This window comes from Ictalurus punctatus, chromosome 12, assembly GCF_001660625.3.
Source record: "Ictalurus punctatus breed USDA103 chromosome 12, Coco_2.0, whole genome shotgun sequence".
Classification (NCBI taxonomy): Eukaryota; Metazoa; Chordata; class Actinopteri; order Siluriformes; family Ictaluridae; genus Ictalurus; species Ictalurus punctatus.
The window spans coordinates 8,882,039-8,900,563 of NC_030427.2; the positions used below are offsets into that span (position 1 = coordinate 8,882,039).

The 18,525-nt window shown below is 40.4% G+C and overlaps 1 protein-coding gene across 1 annotated transcript; it reads left to right on the plus strand.

The window, feature by feature from the left end:
- The first annotated feature begins 1,054 nt into the window (after positions 1–1,054).
- On the plus strand, positions 1,055–16,353 carry mylkb (myosin light chain kinase b). The gene is made up of 17 exons (XM_017482365.3): positions 1,055–1,960; positions 2,807–2,923; positions 3,096–3,161; positions 4,881–4,931; positions 5,137–5,264; positions 5,629–5,785; positions 6,827–7,132; positions 7,256–7,300; positions 7,508–7,598; positions 7,690–7,893; positions 10,571–10,788; positions 11,045–11,168; positions 11,439–11,591; positions 11,782–11,905; positions 12,044–12,134; positions 12,274–12,408; positions 14,921–16,353. The coding sequence occupies exons 1-17, from the start codon at positions 1,261–1,263 to the stop codon at positions 15,172–15,174; spliced, it is 2,964 nt and encodes a 987-aa protein (XP_017337854.1). The 5' UTR covers positions 1,055–1,260; the 3' UTR covers positions 15,175–16,353.
- The last annotated feature ends 2,172 nt before the right edge of the window (positions 16,354–18,525 follow it).

An 18,525-nucleotide genomic window follows, 5' to 3' on the forward strand; every position in this document is an offset into this window, starting at 1 on the left:
TTTGCAGTGTGAGTAATGAGGCATTCCTTTTCTTGTTTGCAATAGTGGAAATTTACTAACAGCGTGTCAAAGTAATAGCACTGTTGACACGAGATATTAACTCTAGCAAATGATCTTTTAGCATCCTCCCTTAACCATTCTTTGAGTACACACACACACACACACACACACACACACACACACACACACACACACACACAGGCACACACACACACTCAGGCACACACACCAAGCAGTATAACGCAGATGTTTATGACCATATAAGGCAGCCAATGCAACATTTTAACATAAACTGTGGGAGACATGTGACGCAGTCCTGATTGGTGGAATGCCTCTCTGACTTGTCCAATAAGGCTCCCGTTTATGGAGAGGTCAACAGGTTAGGCACATCCAAACAAATACCCATGGAAAATCCAGAGCACTTCTCTTCTGGTTTCTGTCCAAGTTTAAAGAGAACAGGGAATCAAATCACTCCATCTTTCTTATCTCTCTCCTTTTCCCCAATGCCAATTATATGTTCTTCCTTTTCTGTTTCTTCCTTTTTCAACATTTTTCTGCTGTGTTCAGAGCTCATGCTTGCACAAGAATGTCCATATCAGTGTCCATATCTCAGTGTCTGCTGAAGGACTATGTTGATTCTCTCATAAACATCGCCCACTATTTCTTCTTGTGCCTTAGAGCTTCCACAGGCTCCGCCTTTAAAAAACCCCAGCCAAGTTCACCTCTGATCTTTGGTCAGTCCAAGAAACTATACCACTGACCAACATCACTTTCCATCATCACAGAGATGCTGATCCCCAGTCAGTAGCTTATGCTCTTCCTTGAGCTGTTTATCTCCCATTGCTGTCCTGCTGCATGGGTGCCTATGCACTGGAAGTGTTTTCCTAATATGGCAACAGAGGTCCCCACTGATGCCATGCAGACATAAAAACATGTCCTCATCTCCAATTAACCTATTATAGAATGGAGACTAAGCTTTCAAATAATCCATCCCCCCAAACCTCCAACACCCCTCCCCCTCCCTCTGTATATCCCCCTTGCTCAATATCATCCTCTCTCTTTTTGTCCTCTCTCTCCGCCCTCACAATATTCCAGGGCATCTGAGCCAGCAGTGGCTCGAACAGAGCAGCAGGGAGCCACGGACGGAGCAGGACCTCCACACAGTTCTTTAATAACCAGGATCTCCCCAAGAACCCATTACAAACGCAAGAAAATTTCAGACGTATTCTTGCTTCAAAGAATAGTGGCTAAGGAGGACAGATGGACTTCAGGGCAGCCCTTAAGCCCCGTGCGGGGCCTAAGCTGGGGTCAGAGATCAAGACAAACACTCCAGCCAAAGTAGACTTTAGGTCAGTGTTGGGGAAGAAAGAGGGAGGCTCACCCAAACCACCTCCACCAGAGCCGGATAACAGCAGTGCACCTGCAGACTTCAGGTCCATCCTCAATAAGAAGAAGAACATAGAATCAGAGAAGCCTAGCGCAAAAGATCCATCTCCTACAACAGCAATCGCTAAGGACAAACAAACCAGCATTAATGGTGTGAATGTAGCTACAGATAACAAAAAGAATGATTTAGTAGAAAAAGAAGAGACTGACAAAAAGAATGATGCAGGGACTACAAAAAAGGAGATCATTCCATGCACAGAAAAGAAAAATGATAGTGTTATAGTGGAACCAAAGAACAAAAATGGGAGCGTCAGTCAGAAGAAGGGTAATGATGTGGACGGGAGTTCAGCCAAAGAGAAGAGCGTGGCAAATTCTGTGGATGGAGATGATGGCAAGAAAAAGGGCACAGGCAAAGCACCTGTGTTCACACAGCCTCTGAGTGATTTGACGGTTCTCGATGGAGAGCTGCTGAGGTTAGAGTGCATGGTGACCTCTGACCCTCAAGCTGTCATCACCTGGACACTTGATGGGAAAGTTGTGAAGCCGTCGAAGTTTATTGTCTTATCCAACGAAGGTATGAGGCAATGAATCATGACTTCTTAATACCATGCTTGTTTTTGTTGATGCCGTTGTAGTTAATTATATAGCATTTGTGTAATTTAAAAGCATTGGATATTGGGCAAGAAAAGAGAAACAAATTAAACTATTTCAGATTAGGCTCCCTATACTCACTTTAGACCCCTTTTGACCATGTCAATATGTGGTTCCACATCTACAGCTCACATGTCAGAAGACACGTTCTTCCGACTTTATGCTTCTGACCTGATGAGTTACTGAAATAGCTTGTGAGGCTTAAACTGTGTTTTCAGTTACTCCCCACTCATAATAGTCTGTAGATCACTGTGCTCATAAATCAGAGATTGGGCTTCACATGAGTGACTCCAGGTTAGTGCTGCTATTTCAGCTCCTTTAGCTCATCTATACTGAGAGATCTTATATGGGGGCTCAAAAACGACTGACCCATTGTACAAACACAAAGCGGCCAATGTTCTCAGCCACTCTGGCACAGTTTGAATGCCCAGAAATAGCAGTGCAGGATTCCCCAAGTTTGGGTCACGCCAAGAGATTAGAGATATCCTGCATTGTATCTTTACGCAGTATTTAAGATAGACCTTTTTTTTTTTTAGCCAACTCTGTGTTTAAAAATTATGTCTATTATTGTACTGAGAGGTTTGTTTGTTAGATTCTTGAAGATAGCTTAGATCAAGTCCATAAAACTCATATTTGGCAAGTTGAGTCCTTCCATCCAACTCAACTGAAAATGTTCTTAATAATGATTAATTTCCTTACGAGATTAGTAAATGATCGATACCAGTGCTCATGCATCATGTTTATTTGTTTTGTTTTGTTTTTACATTAGGGGGCAAGTGTTCACTTACCATAGACAAAGCCCTTCCTGAGGATGAGGGGCGTTATTTGTGCAAAGCAGAGAACGCAGAAGGAAAAGCTGAATGCTCCTGCATGGTTCATGTAGATGGTCAGTCGGAGATTTTTCTTATTCGCCTTTGATCTCATTTTGAAATTGGCAAATTAGCCAATTAGCCAGTCTTTAGTCTGATTGTATATAAATAGAGACATAAATTATTTAAAGCTGCTGCACCACCACTGGCAGATATATTAACATGCGTTGATTCTATATCTTTCTATAGATCCTTCAGATCCGTCAGCAGAAAAGAAAAACAAGAAAGGCTCATCATCAATACCTACAACAGAGAGTAGGTCAAAAATGCTGTTATTTGTATTGGTGTGTCTAATTTTTCTAAAAGTGGTTAGCACGTTCACCTCACACCCCCAGGGTCCGGGGTTCAAGTCCCACCGGGGCCATGTGTGTGCGGAGTTTGCATGTTCTCCCCGTGCTGTGGGGGTTTCCTCCGGGTACTCCGGTTTCCTCCCCCAGTCCAAAAACATGCATGGTAGGCTGATTGGCGTGTCCAAAGTGTCCTTAGTGTATGAGTGTGTATGTGAGAAATATGAATGGGTGTGTGAATGTGTATGTGATTGTGCCCTGCGATGGATTGGCACCCTGTCCAGGGTGTACCCCGCCTTGTTGCTCCCTGGGATAGGCTCCAGGTTTTCTGTGACCCTGAATAAGTAAGTGGTAGAAGATGGATGGATTTTTCAGATATGACAGCTTTCATGTCAGTCTTCCTGTTATCAGATTGTATTCCATGTTCCTCTTGACTCCAAACATGGACGATAACCATGACTATGGTCAAATATCTAAAAACAATCCCATATACATCTTGATGCTCCCCCATTGTGGGACTTCTCATGAAGCAGGATGTACATAAATACATATTTCCTTTTTAAATGCATGTTTGATTTGATACTTTGAAACCCCGAAAATTGACAGGTCAGCATGGCTATATGGTGGCATTGGAAGAGGGATTTTGTCTGATTGGCAAATGTCTGTTGGCAAATGTCAGGTTAGGTTGTTTAGAGGAGGCAGCATTGGAAGTCTTTTCGTCTACTTTTTTTGGTCTATCAGACTTTTACCTTCTGACTTAATTGATGAGTTTGAGATTTAAGAGAGAGAAATAAAGTCAGACCACATTTATCCAGCGTCTAATGATTACAGTGCTGATCTAATAATAGGGATTAATAGCAATGATATTCCTAAGAAATGTGGTTATAACCACAAGAGGCATCTAGCTCTGGAAACAAAAGAAACATGTTTTATTGGAATGTTTGCCCATGAGTTATATAGTTGCCTTACAAGCATCTAGGATTTCACAAGCACAGCTAGCAATGCCTGTCACAACAAAGTAACCTGATTATATGGAAAATGAAAGAGATGAATGTGAGGAGTGCTTTAAAACAGAAAAGAAGCCCGATGGAAGCAGAAAAGAATTACCTAAAATGGATTAGAGCAGTTTTCTCATGTGCTTGCTGCCTCTTTAAATGCTTCCTCTGTCTATGTCGTAAGACTGTGCCTAAGCATTAGTGAGGTTTATATATCGCATTGTTTCTTGACGGCTATCGAAGCTAGAATAAATATTGGGGAGAGAGCCAGCACCATTTCCTGGATCCTAGGGCCCCTATTTTTAGCGTGCCCATAAAAGGAGAATTCCAGCAGGCGGTATCCGTAAGGCAAGTCTTCTCTGTGGGATGCTAAGCGGCAGAGGCAAGCCTTCAGTGGAACTCCCAGGCACTCCAGAATAAATGCTGACTAGTACATATGCAGCTAATGTATACGTACTCCAGTATAATCTCCAGAATGGCAAGATTCTTCCATTAGTCCATTAGTAGAAGCAGGTCCTGCAGAGAGGAGACCCTCATTAAGAATGTTTCTATGAGATTTTTTTTTTCTGTTGCTGTCCACTTAATGGATGACTTTTTTCCTTTGCCTTTAGACAAATTGACTGGATGCAAGTTGTGATGTGATCATTTGTAGCAATTATTCATCCTAACATGACATTGTGTGTATTATCCAGATGAAGCCAGGATAAAGAAGAAACCAGCCCCAAAGTCTCCCACCAAACAAGGTAAACCCTTTCTCAGTTTCTTATGAAACTGAACACATTTCACTGAATGAGATGCATGCAAAATATAATGTAGCCAAGTACCATATACCATATAAAGTCCATATACAAGTGCAATAATCAGCCCGGAAACTATTTGCTGGGAACACAGTACAGATAGGTCAGGCCTGAATGTAATGCAACCTCACATTCCTCCCCACCCGAGCAGGTTCTCCTCCCCAGGTTCTTCAATTCCCTGGGGATCTCAAGATCAGAGCAGGAGAGAAGGTGGAGCTTCTGTGTAACTTTGGAGGGACTGCACCCATTACCTGCAGTTGGCTCAAGTTTAAAAAACCGGTGAGAATAACTTGATGAATTTAAGGAGAAAGGAATGAGTAAGGAATGGATATGGATAGTATATTGGAGGGAAGACGTGATGATAAATATAAGAATGACTGCTGTGGGTTCTATATTGAGATGTTTTAACAAGAACAATTAGCTCTTTTAATCCAATGCTCCTGGTCTGACAAAAGTGACACATAATATTGCCATTTCCTATTAAATATTTAGGATTCCAGGTACAGTGGATCATCACTCTAGTGAATTTTGAATGATTAGCAGTTGCTCACAATAGCAAATGTTTGAAAATATTTAGCACACTGTTGTTTACTCTCTTGGGTTTATGGCTCATTTATCATTTGGACTCTTTTTTCTGCTCTAGATCCAGACAGGAAGTGGCGGCATCACTATAGAGACCTCGGAGAATAACAGTCAGTTGACGATTGCAGCGAGCGACCAAGACCACTGTGGCTGCTACACACTGGAGCTGCAGAACAAATACGGCACCAAGCAGACCTCTCTCAACCTTACTGTCGTAGGTATGACACTCAACTGTGTGTGAGCACGGAGGAGGACGGAGCGCTGGGGAGCTGAATCTGACTCCCTACGCCCTACAGATTGTAAAAAATAATAATAATAATAATAATAATAAAAGTTATTTGTTTTACACATTGAATCATACTTCGTAGTAAAGGCACCATATATCAGCTAGGGACACTGTGGCTATAGTGTAGGAGACAGTTTTATCCAGTTTCCTCCCAAACAAAGAAGCCAATAAGAGGACTGGTAACTATAACTGTACCCTGGGTGCAAATGAGTGTGTGAATGTGTACACATGGCAACATGGTGCCCTGTGATGCACTGGCATCCCATTCAGGGTGTATTCCCGCTTCACACCCAGTGTTCCCAGGATAGACTCTGATCAGAATATTGCAGTTAATGATGATGAACGAATGATAATCAGTATCTAAGTCATTACTAAGAACTGTCTCTGATTTGTCATTGATTTGAGAGTGAGACAAACAGTATTTTAAACAAGAGTCCTTTCTCAAGAGTCCTTTTCCTGTTATTTGGTCTATGCACCATAAATAACCTACATGAGAGCATGATGACGCACCTATTACGCACCAAACAAGTATCCCATGCAAAATCCTTCATTTAATTTGTGATTTATTTATTTTTTCACGGCACCGAACTGGAAGAATTTTGCTAGCATCGCCCAAGGCACTGCAGAGTTCAACAAGTCAAATTAGTAGCAAAATAATACAGAGCTGACGGTATTTGAGATAAGACAAATAAGTTGGGCAAGTGTAAAGGCTGAGATCAGGAAACAGTGAAACATATAAAGCTAGAATAAAAGTGACCGTCGGGAATACATAAGATATATCGCAAAAATCAAAGTCACATTGCTGCGAATCCAATGTTATTCTGTTTTGCCTGGCTACCTGGTGGATGTTCTTCCAGGAAACATACATTACATCATGGATTTGGAATGAAATGCTTCTTTAAACCTGTAGCATTTTATGATTGTGTAAGATTGTCATCTCTCCTTGACTACTCACTGCATATCTCTGTGTTAGACAAACCTGATCCACCAGCTCGTGTCCCGGCTGCGTCAGACATCCGCCGTTCCTCGCTCACCCTCTCCTGGTATGGACCCACATATGATGGTGGCAGTATTGTCAAGTCGTACAACTTGGAGATTTGGAACTCCCTGGACAACACTTGGAGTGACCTCACTTCCTGCAACAGCACCTCCTACCATGTCCAGCAGCTGCTCCCTGACCGCCAGTACAAGTTCCGCGTGCGTGCGGTTAACATGTATGGTATCAGTGAACCCAGCGCCGAGTCGGAACCCGTCACTGTGGGAGAACCAGAGGTGCCAGGTGAGATGGAGAGACCATTAATGAGCCTTCCTTTAAGTGTTTGATGATGCTATTAACGCACTGAATCACAGCTTCATAACAAAGGAACTTGGTATGTGCACTACAGCTTCTTTTTCTCCATAGAAAAAAAAGAAGAAGAAGAAACAGAGGCTGCAGCTTCTGATGATGGTATGTAATCCAATCAGTCTGCCAGTCCTTCAATTTATATGTTTTGGTATTTCCAGTGAACTTTCAACCCTTCCACTGATCCATCCATCTCTCCTTCCATATATCCTTCCTACCCATGAATTTATTTTGTCCCTAGAATTTACTGATAAATCTCAATCTCTCTCAGACAGCAAATCTCAGCTGTTTCTTCTTCTCCCAATTGTTTAGATTCAGATAAAGAGCCCGAGTATAGGGATGTTGTCATAAAGAAAGAGAGCACAGTTAAAGATTTCTATGACGTAGAGGACCGCTTGGGCACGTAAGACATAATTGCACTCTTCTCAAAAAAAATCTGCTTCACTGCCCTTTGCATTTCTTTCAACTTTCTCGCTCTGTCTCTTCTCTATCAGTGGCAAATTTGGTCAGGTATTCAAACTGGTGGAGAAGTCGACCAGAAAGGTGTGGGCTGGTAAGTTCATCAAAGCTTTCTCGCAGAAAGATAAGGAGAACGTGCGACAGGAGATCAGCATCATGAACAGCCTTCACCATCCTAAACTTGTGCAGTGTGTGGACGCCTTCGAGAGCAAATCAGACATCGTGATGGTTTTGGAAATGTAAGACCAGTACACTTTAAAACAAGGGTATTGAAATAGTTCAACAAAAAAAAGTATGTTGGGTTGTAGAAAGCATGTTGGGTAGGAGAATAATAGATGGATGGATATATATTTTTTTGTTATCTAGAGACATTTAAGTGAAAGGAACAAGGCGAGTGCTAATAGAGGCCCACTGGGGCCGGAATCATGCTGCCCCATGCTCACTTTATGAACATTTTTAGTGCTGGAGGAGCACCAGACAGGCACCAAGACCTTGTTTTATCAAATAATTGGAATTAAAGTGTAAGTGCAGACAGTGTGTTTATGGTGTACAGAACATCATGAGGTGTCTCTGTGTCTGTGATGTGTCTATGATGTACAGAATATGTATTGTAAGATATAGTGCCTTTCACTAATTTTGGCATCCTTCATAAATATGAGCAAAGAAGGCCGTGAATTTTTTTTTCTTTATTGTTTAACCTTTTGATCTTTTTTAAAGAGTTTTTTAATGCTTTGCTCTCATGGATATAAAACAATTGCAAACAAAACACAACACCGGTTTATCCAAAAAAAAATTTTGTTAAATATAGGTGTGCAACAATTATTGACACCCTTCTGATCAATACTTTGTGCTACCTCCTTTTGCCAAGATAACAGCTCTGAGTCTTCTCCTATAACACCTGATGAGGTTGGAGAATACATGGCAAGGGTTCTGAAACCATTCCTCCATACAGAATCTCTCCAGATCCTTCACATTTCAAGGTTCACTCTGGTGGACTCTTCTCTTCAGTTCACCCCACAGGTTTTCTATGGGGTTCAGGTCAGGGGATGGTCATGGCAGGACCCTGATTTTGTGGACAGTAAACCATTCTTGTGTTGTATGTTTTAGATCATTGTCCTGCTGGAAGATCTGACCACGGCCCATTTTAAGCTTTCTGGCAGATGCAGTCAGGTCTTCATTTAATATCTGTTGATATTTGATAGAGTATTGTGATTGTAGTTTTGGAGACTTACTGACCCCAAAAGGCAATTAACTTCTGCGATTCTCCAGCTGTCATCCTTGGAGATTTTTTGGCCGCTTGAACCATCCTCTTCACAGTGCGTTGAAAATATAGGCACACTTCCTCTTCCAGGTTGATTCATAACATTTCCAGTTGACTGGAACTCCTTAATTATTGCCCTGATGGTGGAAATGGGCATTTTCAATGCTTGTGCTATTTTCTTATAGCCACTTCCCATTTTGTGAAACTCAACAACCTTTTGTCGCACAGCACAGCTATATTCTTTGGTCTAACCCATTGTTATGAATGACTAAGGGAATTTGGCCTGTGTGTTACACAACAATGTTGTGAATTCTTTACATTTGCGGATTTCTTGAGTTAATGTCATGTGAATAGCCTCATTCGAAATATATTTACTGAACAAACTGTTAATGTAGTCAATACTTATTTTCCCCACTGTATATTTAACATAAACCTGTGTTGTGTTTGCAATTGTTAGATATCCATGAGAGTAGAGTATTTCTGTGATTTTTTTTTTTTTTTAAACAAAAGATCAAACGGTTCAACGATAACGACAAGTTTTCTTCTTGGCTCATATTCACAGTTGCAATCAAAATTATTCAACCCCCACTGCAAATCAGGTTTATTGACTTTCAGCTGTTTGCAATGAACAAATCAAACAAAAGCGACTGAAATAGTTCAACGCTTCAAGTGGTTTCCCCGAATTCAACTGAATAATTTTGAAACTGGAGAAATCATTATAAGTTGCATTTTCAGTTGAATTTATTTTTTCAATTGCTTTTGTTTGATTTGATCATTGCAAACAGCTGAAAGTCTGTACATTTTGACAATAAACCTGATTTGCAATGCGGGTTGAATAATTTTATTACAATTGTACCAATGCTGCCAATATTAGTGGAAGGTACTCTATATTGCAAAAATGCAAATGCATTTTCCAGTGCTCAATTTTTCAGCTAGTTTAGCTTTCGCTTGCTTTTTGAGAAATAATTGGGATGACAAACCTGAGAAGCAAATGCTATATCGTACACAGTTAGATAAAGGTATGTCTAAAACCACTCAAAACGAGCTGCTAGACTATAATCTGGAGGACTGTGTGATGTCAACTCTCAACTGCCTATTACAGGGTTACTCTGAAAAAATCACTAGATAGTAGCCGATAGCATAAGTGTGATAGATTATAGACTTAATTTTGTTTGAAGCTCTGTCGTTATTAACGTCACCCTGACTCACCACAATCTATGATCAAAAGCCACTCGTGGTTCTCATAGTGTTCTCATCTCAGACACACTAGGATATCTGATAGTGTTTTCTCTCCCCAACACCCTTAAATCCCCAGTTTGGCTTTTTATGGACAGAGCAGCAGAGACAGTGGTGTGTGATTGGAGAAGTGCTTGTCACTTGTCCTTATATAGTGTTAACAAGCCTGAGTGAGGAGTGAACGCACAATATGCACAACCTTAGCTTGGCAGCCATGATGGAAAAAGGGCCCAGATTTGAATCTTGGTTTGAGTGTGGGGTTTGTTTACTGTGCCATTAGCAGAAATACGTCTTGCTTGTTTAATGGAAAGTGCTGATAAAATGCATTATGCTGATTAAGTCCTGTGCTGCCTTTCACACTTTCAGTTCTCTTATTGGTGTTCTCGGATTGGTGATGTCGGTCTTGTCCCTATTTGCAGGATCTCTGGTGGCGAGCTGTTTGAGCGAATCGTTGATGAAGATTTTGAGCTGTCCGAGCGTGAGGTCATTAAGTATATGCTCCAGATTATCGATGGTGTTCAGTTCATCCACAAACAGGAAATTGTGCACCTGGACCTCAAGCCGGAGAACATCATGTGCATCAACAAGACGGGCAGCAAGATTAAACTCATCGACTTTGGCCTCGCACGAAGGCTAGGTACTCGTCTGCTTTCTACCCTGGTGAAAATGTATCATCTCTGATAATAAACAGACATAGTTTGGAATTTGCTCAGTGGAAAAGTTGTTTCAATGTGTCAGTCAGGCACAGGATAGATTCGTCGTTAAACGTATACAATAAAACCATGTGGTGTACATCAGTTTGTGTCGCCTAAAGTCTTCAAAAATCAATGCGACACATTTTCTCATTTGTCATCTAAGATCAGCTGATTATGGTGGTTTTCTTCTGTCCATAGTGGACTCCGGTTCCCTCAAGGTTCTCTTTGGAACACCAGAGTTTGTAGCTCCTGAGGTTATTAACTATGAAGCGATTGGCTTTGCAACGGATATGTGGAGCATTGGGGTGATCTGCTACATCCTGTATGTGATATGGCCTTCTTTTGAACTATTCTCAGTTTGTTTGTTTTTTTAAACTGTGTTTAAATACATTAAAAGGAAACTGTATGCTGTGCACTGAATCAGAAAAGGTGACAACAATACCATTCTACTAGAAATAATTACATTTGGCCTTCAGGGAGATGCTGTTTGGTTCAATATCTCTGCTCACTATGTATTAAGTGTAAGGTGGAGATATTGTGTTCCAAGCTATATAGCATGTATCCATCACTCTCTTTTCTCATTTTTCCTTAGTCTCAGTGGTCTCTCTCCATTCATGGGAGACAACGATAATGAAACGCTTTCAAATGTTACCTCAGCGACCTGGGACTTTGAGGATGAAGCTTTTGATGAGATCTCTGAGCAGGCCAAGGACTTCATCAGCAACCTACTGAAGAAAAATATGAAGTAAAGTCTAAAAGCTCAAATCTCTAGTTAAACATGCTGTAAGGGTGGCAAGAATTTCTTTCAATCGTCTGGTTTCATAATACTGAGATCCATTGAGTATCTTAACAAAAAGTGCTTTTGGTTTATTCGCATTCGTTGAGTGAGTGCAGAATATGAAAGCAGGCTGATCAAATGGTCTTTCATGCTGCAGAGCCCGATTGACCTGTGCACAGTGTCTGGAGCACACATGGCTTAAACAGGACACCAAGAACATGCAAGCCAAGCAACTCTCCAAAGAACGCATGAAGAAGTATATACTGAGACGCCGATGGCAGGTTAGAAGTCTCGATTCTAGCATGTCGCATTTGTATTGATGACAGAAGGATAGAAAATAGGACGCTCTCTCCAGAGTTAGTATTTATTTTATTTGCTTGTGCTCAGGATATATGCACATTTGTACCTCTGCTCTACAGAAAACAGGAAATGCAGTGCGAGCCATCTCCAGATTCAGCTCCATGGGAATGTTAGGAGGAATCGGGCTAAAGAAAAACTCACCAACTGAAGGTAATGGACCAGTTTAGCATGGCGACCAGTATTCATACTGTATATACTGTGTAATTTCATATAAATAACTGTGGTAGTGAATATGCCAAGCATATAACAGGGTGTTACTGTGTGTGTGTGTGTGCACATGTGCAATCAGAAGCACCACCTGCGCCGTTCCTAGAGACTACGGAAGAAGAAAACCACACCCCCGCTCCTCCCAGCTTCTCCCTCATCGTCCAGGATGTGGAGGTGGTGGAGGGTAGCGCCGCCCGCTTCGACTGCAAGATCGAGGGTAATTAAAACTCACCCCATAATAGTCTCCAAATGTCTGAGTCTACTAGGAATTGTTGTGTTTTTTTTTTTTCATTTTATGGGTGATTCCACAGTTGGGTTGCCATATAGTCCTTAAAATTCTCTTAAAAATGAAATATAATCACTCATTGAAATTTGACTATCATTTTCAGCATCGAATCTAAGAATACCTTAAAATATTTCAAATTTATATTTCAAATTTTAACCTTTTAAAATGCGTTAACCCATCACAGATAATATCTCATTTTGTTCAAGGTTTCTTTGCAGTGTTAGCCAGATTGAGGTTTTTTTTTTTTTTTTTTTTTTTTTTTAAGAATTGAATTAACAAATACACAAAATGTAGTTAAGACATTTAGGAATGTAAAGACGTTTTAAAGATTTGTTTAAAATATGTTCTTAATTAATTAATTTGGGCAACAGTACTTTAAAGTGACTTCGTCGGTCAGTACAACAATGTCACTGAAAATATAAGAAAATATATATTTTCTTCTTCCCATGATCTTCAGCGAGTTTGGATGATGCAACTTCCTGCTCAACATGTCATTTGTGCATTATTCCTCTTTATTCACTTAGGTAAACATGCTCCGGTAACAGGGTTGAGTGAATGTTGTTGAACACTAAAATGTACATTTTTGTCATAGTCTGTAATAGAGTAGTGGAAAAGGATTCACAAATGAATGCAAAGAAAGATTTGTAAGCTTTGTAAGTATTTTAATTATTATATTTTAATGTAAAGTATAGTTACAGTGGGTTGGGACCTTCACTTTCTATACACTCCTGGGCAAAAAAAAAAAAGTCCAAAGTGGCAACATATTAAGCTTTTAATAGTATTAAAAACAAATAATTGGTCAGGAAATTAGCAAGAATTAAACAAATAGATAAAGTAACTTACTATGGGATAGCTTTTCCCTTTGATTTCTTTACATTTTTAAGCCTTGTGGGTAAACTTGCAGACAGTATTTTATTTTTATTTTTATTTATTTATTATTTTATTTTATTTTACATTGACTTTATTTTAATTATGTACACCCAGACATGTGTTAGTTTGAATTTTACATCAAACATTTATATCATTATCATGATTTTAGCTTTGTGTACAAGAAGACTATATAAGTGAGTATATATTTCCCTGTTTCTAGCTTTTCCCCAAAACAAAAGCAAATGATGGCACAGGAGGTCTCAGGAGTGCATTTTGATTAATTCTTGCTAATTTCATGACCAATGATTTGTTGTTAAGACCATTAAAATCTTAATATTTGTCCCTTTTTTGCCAAGGCGTGTACATGAATTGTAAATAGTACATAATGGCACCCCAATCATGGAATCCATCCATCTTCTATACCGCTTATCCTCTTCAGGGTCACGGGGGAACCTGGAGCCTATCTCAGGGAGTGTGGGGCACAAGGCGGGGTACACCCTGGACAGGGTGCCAATCCATCGCAGGGCACACTCACATACACACTCACACAACCATTCATACACTACGGACACTTTGGACACGCCAATCAGACTACCATGCATGTCTTTGGACTGGGGGAGGAAACCGGAGTACCCGGAGGAAACCCCCGCAGCACGGGGAGAACACGCAAACTCCACACACACAGGGCCACGGTGGGAATCAAACCACCATGGAGGTGTGAGGCGAACGTGCTATCATGGAATCCAACTTATTGAATTATCTATTTAGACGTAATACAATTTTTACTCAAATTAACTGAATTGTTAACTTCATTCAAAACACTTCCACAGTGTGTTAAAATAAAGAATTGTGTGTCGTATATAACTCATCCTAGGATGGTTTTATGGTTTTAATTTTTTTTTTTAATTATGAATTAATTGTTGCAGAAATCATCTTCAGGGCTTTTTGTGCTGACAACAACACAAATGGAAAAGAACTGTGAATATAAATACAAAAGAGGTGATTTTAATCCATGTCACATGACACATGACATGTCACTCCATCAAGTGAGCAGCATCCCCAAGGATGTAAAGAGGTTTAATATGTCCATTTCTAAATATATGGTTCATATTTCTAATGATAATTAGAAAATGATAATAATAAGAAGATATGCTGAATACAGTATTTACTTTCATTCCGTTGACAGTTTGAGACAAATTGAGGTCGGATACAAATGAGATGTTGAGAGCCTTGCTCAGGGAACCTAACTGTGTTGGATTACATTTACATTTCACTTGGATACCCTTATCCGGAGCAACTTACAGAAGTACTTGTAGTTACTGTATGTCCATGAAAAACATATCCTCATGCTAGTACAAATAGGTCAGGATCTAAAAGTACTATTAGGATAAAGCCCTGTTAGAAACAAGTTAGTACAGCAACAAAAAATGGACAGATTTCGGCTATTTTTTCATTATCTTTCTGATGCTGGCATTTGAACTGTGTGATTAGTAGCATAACACCTCAACCACTGCCTACACTTGGCCTGGGTTAAAGAAAATGGGTGTTAAACTGCTGTGTGCATTTCCTTCAGGCTACCCGGATCCTGAGGTGGTATGGTACAAGGATGACCAGCCCATCAAGGAGACACGTCACTTCCAGATCGACTATGAAGAGGATGGCCACTGCAGCCTGGTAATATCCGAAGTGTGTCCTGATGACGACGCCAAATACACCTGCAAAGCGGTGAACAGCCTGGGAGAAGCCAGCTGCACGGCCGAATTGATGGTGGAGTTCATGCATGGGGAAGAAGGAGATGGTGAGGAGGAGGAAGAAGAAGAGGAGTGAGTAACACTGTGGATAAGTTAATGCTGGCAAGACGGGACGAGTGGAAGAACAGGTGGAAGATTGGATACAGTGGGAGCTTTGAATCTCTTAAAGCTTACATTATTTCTCTGCTGCTTTTGTTGTGAACACGGACTGTAAGTCTTACACCAACGCAAACATTCATGCACTTGTTGTCTTTACAGAGCAATGGTAAAAGAGTACGGACTGTTTTGTGTGAGTGCTCAGCAAGATCAAAGACATTCCAGCTTGTGCTTGGTTTCTGAGAATCAGCAGCCGCTGAGATCTGTTTGGCCAAAAATGGACAAGTGTCAGAACTGCACGCTTTGCTGAACAAACCTTTCAGTGCCTACATTTGGACAGTCTCCAGATCATCAGCACATATTTTAGAAGACGGGTCACACCACTTTGGCTTCCCCAGTCTATCAGCTTTTTTTGTGCATGTTTCACGGTTCTGCTTACACTCTAGCACACTCAAGTGGTGAAAAAAAAGACATGTAATGTATTTCAACACTCACGTAGCCTAGTGTGATATTTCATTCTAGATTACGGCTACCGATACACTTTTGAAAACCTGACTGTATAAACATTATTTTTATCTGACGATCTGACTCGTGTAGACATCAGAAGTAGCAAGTATTTTTACTTCTTTAATTGGTTGATTTGGGGCTCTGTATTGGCATTTAATATCACTATAATATCACAGTGCTCTGAAAGGCATTAAATCTCTCCACCAGACTTTAGGAATTTTGCCTGTACTATTTCAGTTCTAAGATTTTCACCATTACTTTAGTCAACTTGCATGACAAAGCATCATTGCATACTGAGGTTGAATATGATTTAGAAGGTCCCATCGCAGTCCTCATCCTTTATTTATGTCTTTGTACAGGCTTTTGCCACCTTGCTGGGGGTTTCTGAGTCATCTCAGAGAAGGAATTAGTTCAAACTAATAGAACCTAAACCTGGCTTTGGCGAGTTTTACACTTTACATAATTCGGCAAAAATAGTCACTGAGAGGAATACAGAACACACAGAAGGATATTCAGAAGTATACTGAACACAGACAAAATCGTAAACCAGGTAAACTATTGTTTAAATTAAATGTGTTGATTTGATCAGTATCATCATTGGTTTGCTTCCGAATTTGAGTGGCCACATAAATAAACGTCTTTCCCTCTCTTAGTATGTGTGTTTGTTCACTTATAAAATGTTAGAATAAATGTTAATGTAAAAATTTATTTTTGAGATGTGCCAATTAATAGTGGCCATGGGGGGGGGGGGGGGGGGGGGGGCTGGGTCTTCTTGAGCAGGCTCTTCTAAACCATGCATTTCAAGTTTATTTCTTTATTCATACTAATTATTTATACTTGTTATTTAGGCTGTGACCAATCCATTAGAATGACTGCTATAATAACTTATTGGTAGGGTAGTAGAGAGTAGGGTAGCTGTAACATTGGTCACATTTTAGATATACTAATGCCCCAATTTTCATTCTCAAGAATGAGTGGATGAAAGTTTGTAGGATTTACAGTATATTTATATTTCCATACATCCTTCCATCTTCTATACCGCTTATCCTCTTCAGGGTCACGGGGGAACCTGGAGCCTATCCCAGGGAGCATCGGGCACAAGGCGGGGTACACCCTGGACAGGGTGCTAATCACATACACATTCACACACCCATTCATACACTACGGACACTTTGGACATGCCAATCAGCCTACCATGCATGCCTTTGGACTGGGGGAGGAAACCGCAGCACGTGGAGAACATGCAAACTCCGCACACACAGGGCCATGGTGGGAATCGAACCACTAAGCCACCATGCGCCCCTATAGTTATATTTATATAGGCTTTATATAAGACTTATCCTTGTAACCAGCAGAAGAACTCATAAGATGTTGGAATTGCTCCAAACAGGTTCAAAGTCACAGCAAGGCATCAAAGGACCTTAATCATGCAGGGTCAGTTGTACATGTCAGTTTGGCCTTAAGTCTAAAATTGGCATCAGCTGCAGATGGATTATTCACCTGCTGAAGTTAATTTTCTTGCTGTGCATTTGAGCGTTTTAGATTATGAAGAAGAAATGTCCAAGACAGGATTTTTCAGTAGCACTTGCCTTTAAAGACTGAAGAAGGAACCCTCGTTATTCGGCATCTTATAAAATAGCGCTTGATCCAGCAAATCCTATTATTCTGCCTTTTTTTTATATTGTGCTCTGACAGTTAATCGTGCACACACATTAATGAAGTTTTAATTAAGCTATTTTGATTTGTGACATTGTTAAAATAATGCCAGGGTTTGAATATCCATTAAAAAAAAATTGGCCCTCGAGATAAGCAAAGCAATCCATGTGGAAGAAAATCATAATATTTTCTTCATAGGGGATGAGACTATTAATTAGTTAATAGTGTCATATTTATGCATTTGAATGGCATTCCACTGTTTCTTTTCTTGTATTTCTAACCCAAATCATGAATTTCAGTGATATATTGTGGTTATGGGGGGCATGGTGGCTTAGTGGTTAACACATTTGCCTTGCCCATCTAGGGTTGGGGATTCGAATCCCATATCTTCCCTGTGTGCATAGAGTTTTCACGTTCTCCCTTTGCTTTGGGGGTTTTCTCCGGGTACTCCAGTTTCCTCCCCCGTCCAAAGATATGCATTGTAGTCTGATTGGCATGTCCAAATTGTTTCCGATTGTCCTCTGCGATGGGTTGGCATCCTGTCCAGGGTGTCCTGATATAGTCTCCAGGCTCCCCTGTGACCCTGTGTAGGATAAGTGGTATGGATATTGTGGTTATATCAAACTGTCACACAGTGGTGCTGGACTTAATATTGCTCCTCAGACAAGCCGATATTACACAAGCCCAATGTCAGAATCATGCATAATTGATACGTGTCTCTGTGTTCAGCAAACTCAACCAAGCATGCATAAATCTCAAGTAACTCCTGAATAAGTCTGTATAGTTATGTCTGAAGTTTGAATACCAATGATGCACAAATACTTCAGTCAGCTGATGCACGTGGCTCTTTCAGCTTTGTCCTAGCGATAGTGACAGTGATCGAAATTAACCTATTTTGGTTTCATGTCACAGTTGCGTACAGAAATGAACACATAATTCATAATGTTTGCCAGATGAGGAAAATTACTTTAATAACAAATTTTTTTTGTTTTAGTGATCAATTCTTCAGAGTTGTGATTATACTACTGTCCTTTTATAGGCAGGCAGAGGATGCTACTGAGCATGTGCAGAGTGAGTGTCACCACTGTAGCTTGTTGCTGATTGGAGCAATTGATAGCATTACAACTGACCCCACTCTCCCCTAACTATAATCATGTGTACAGTCAAC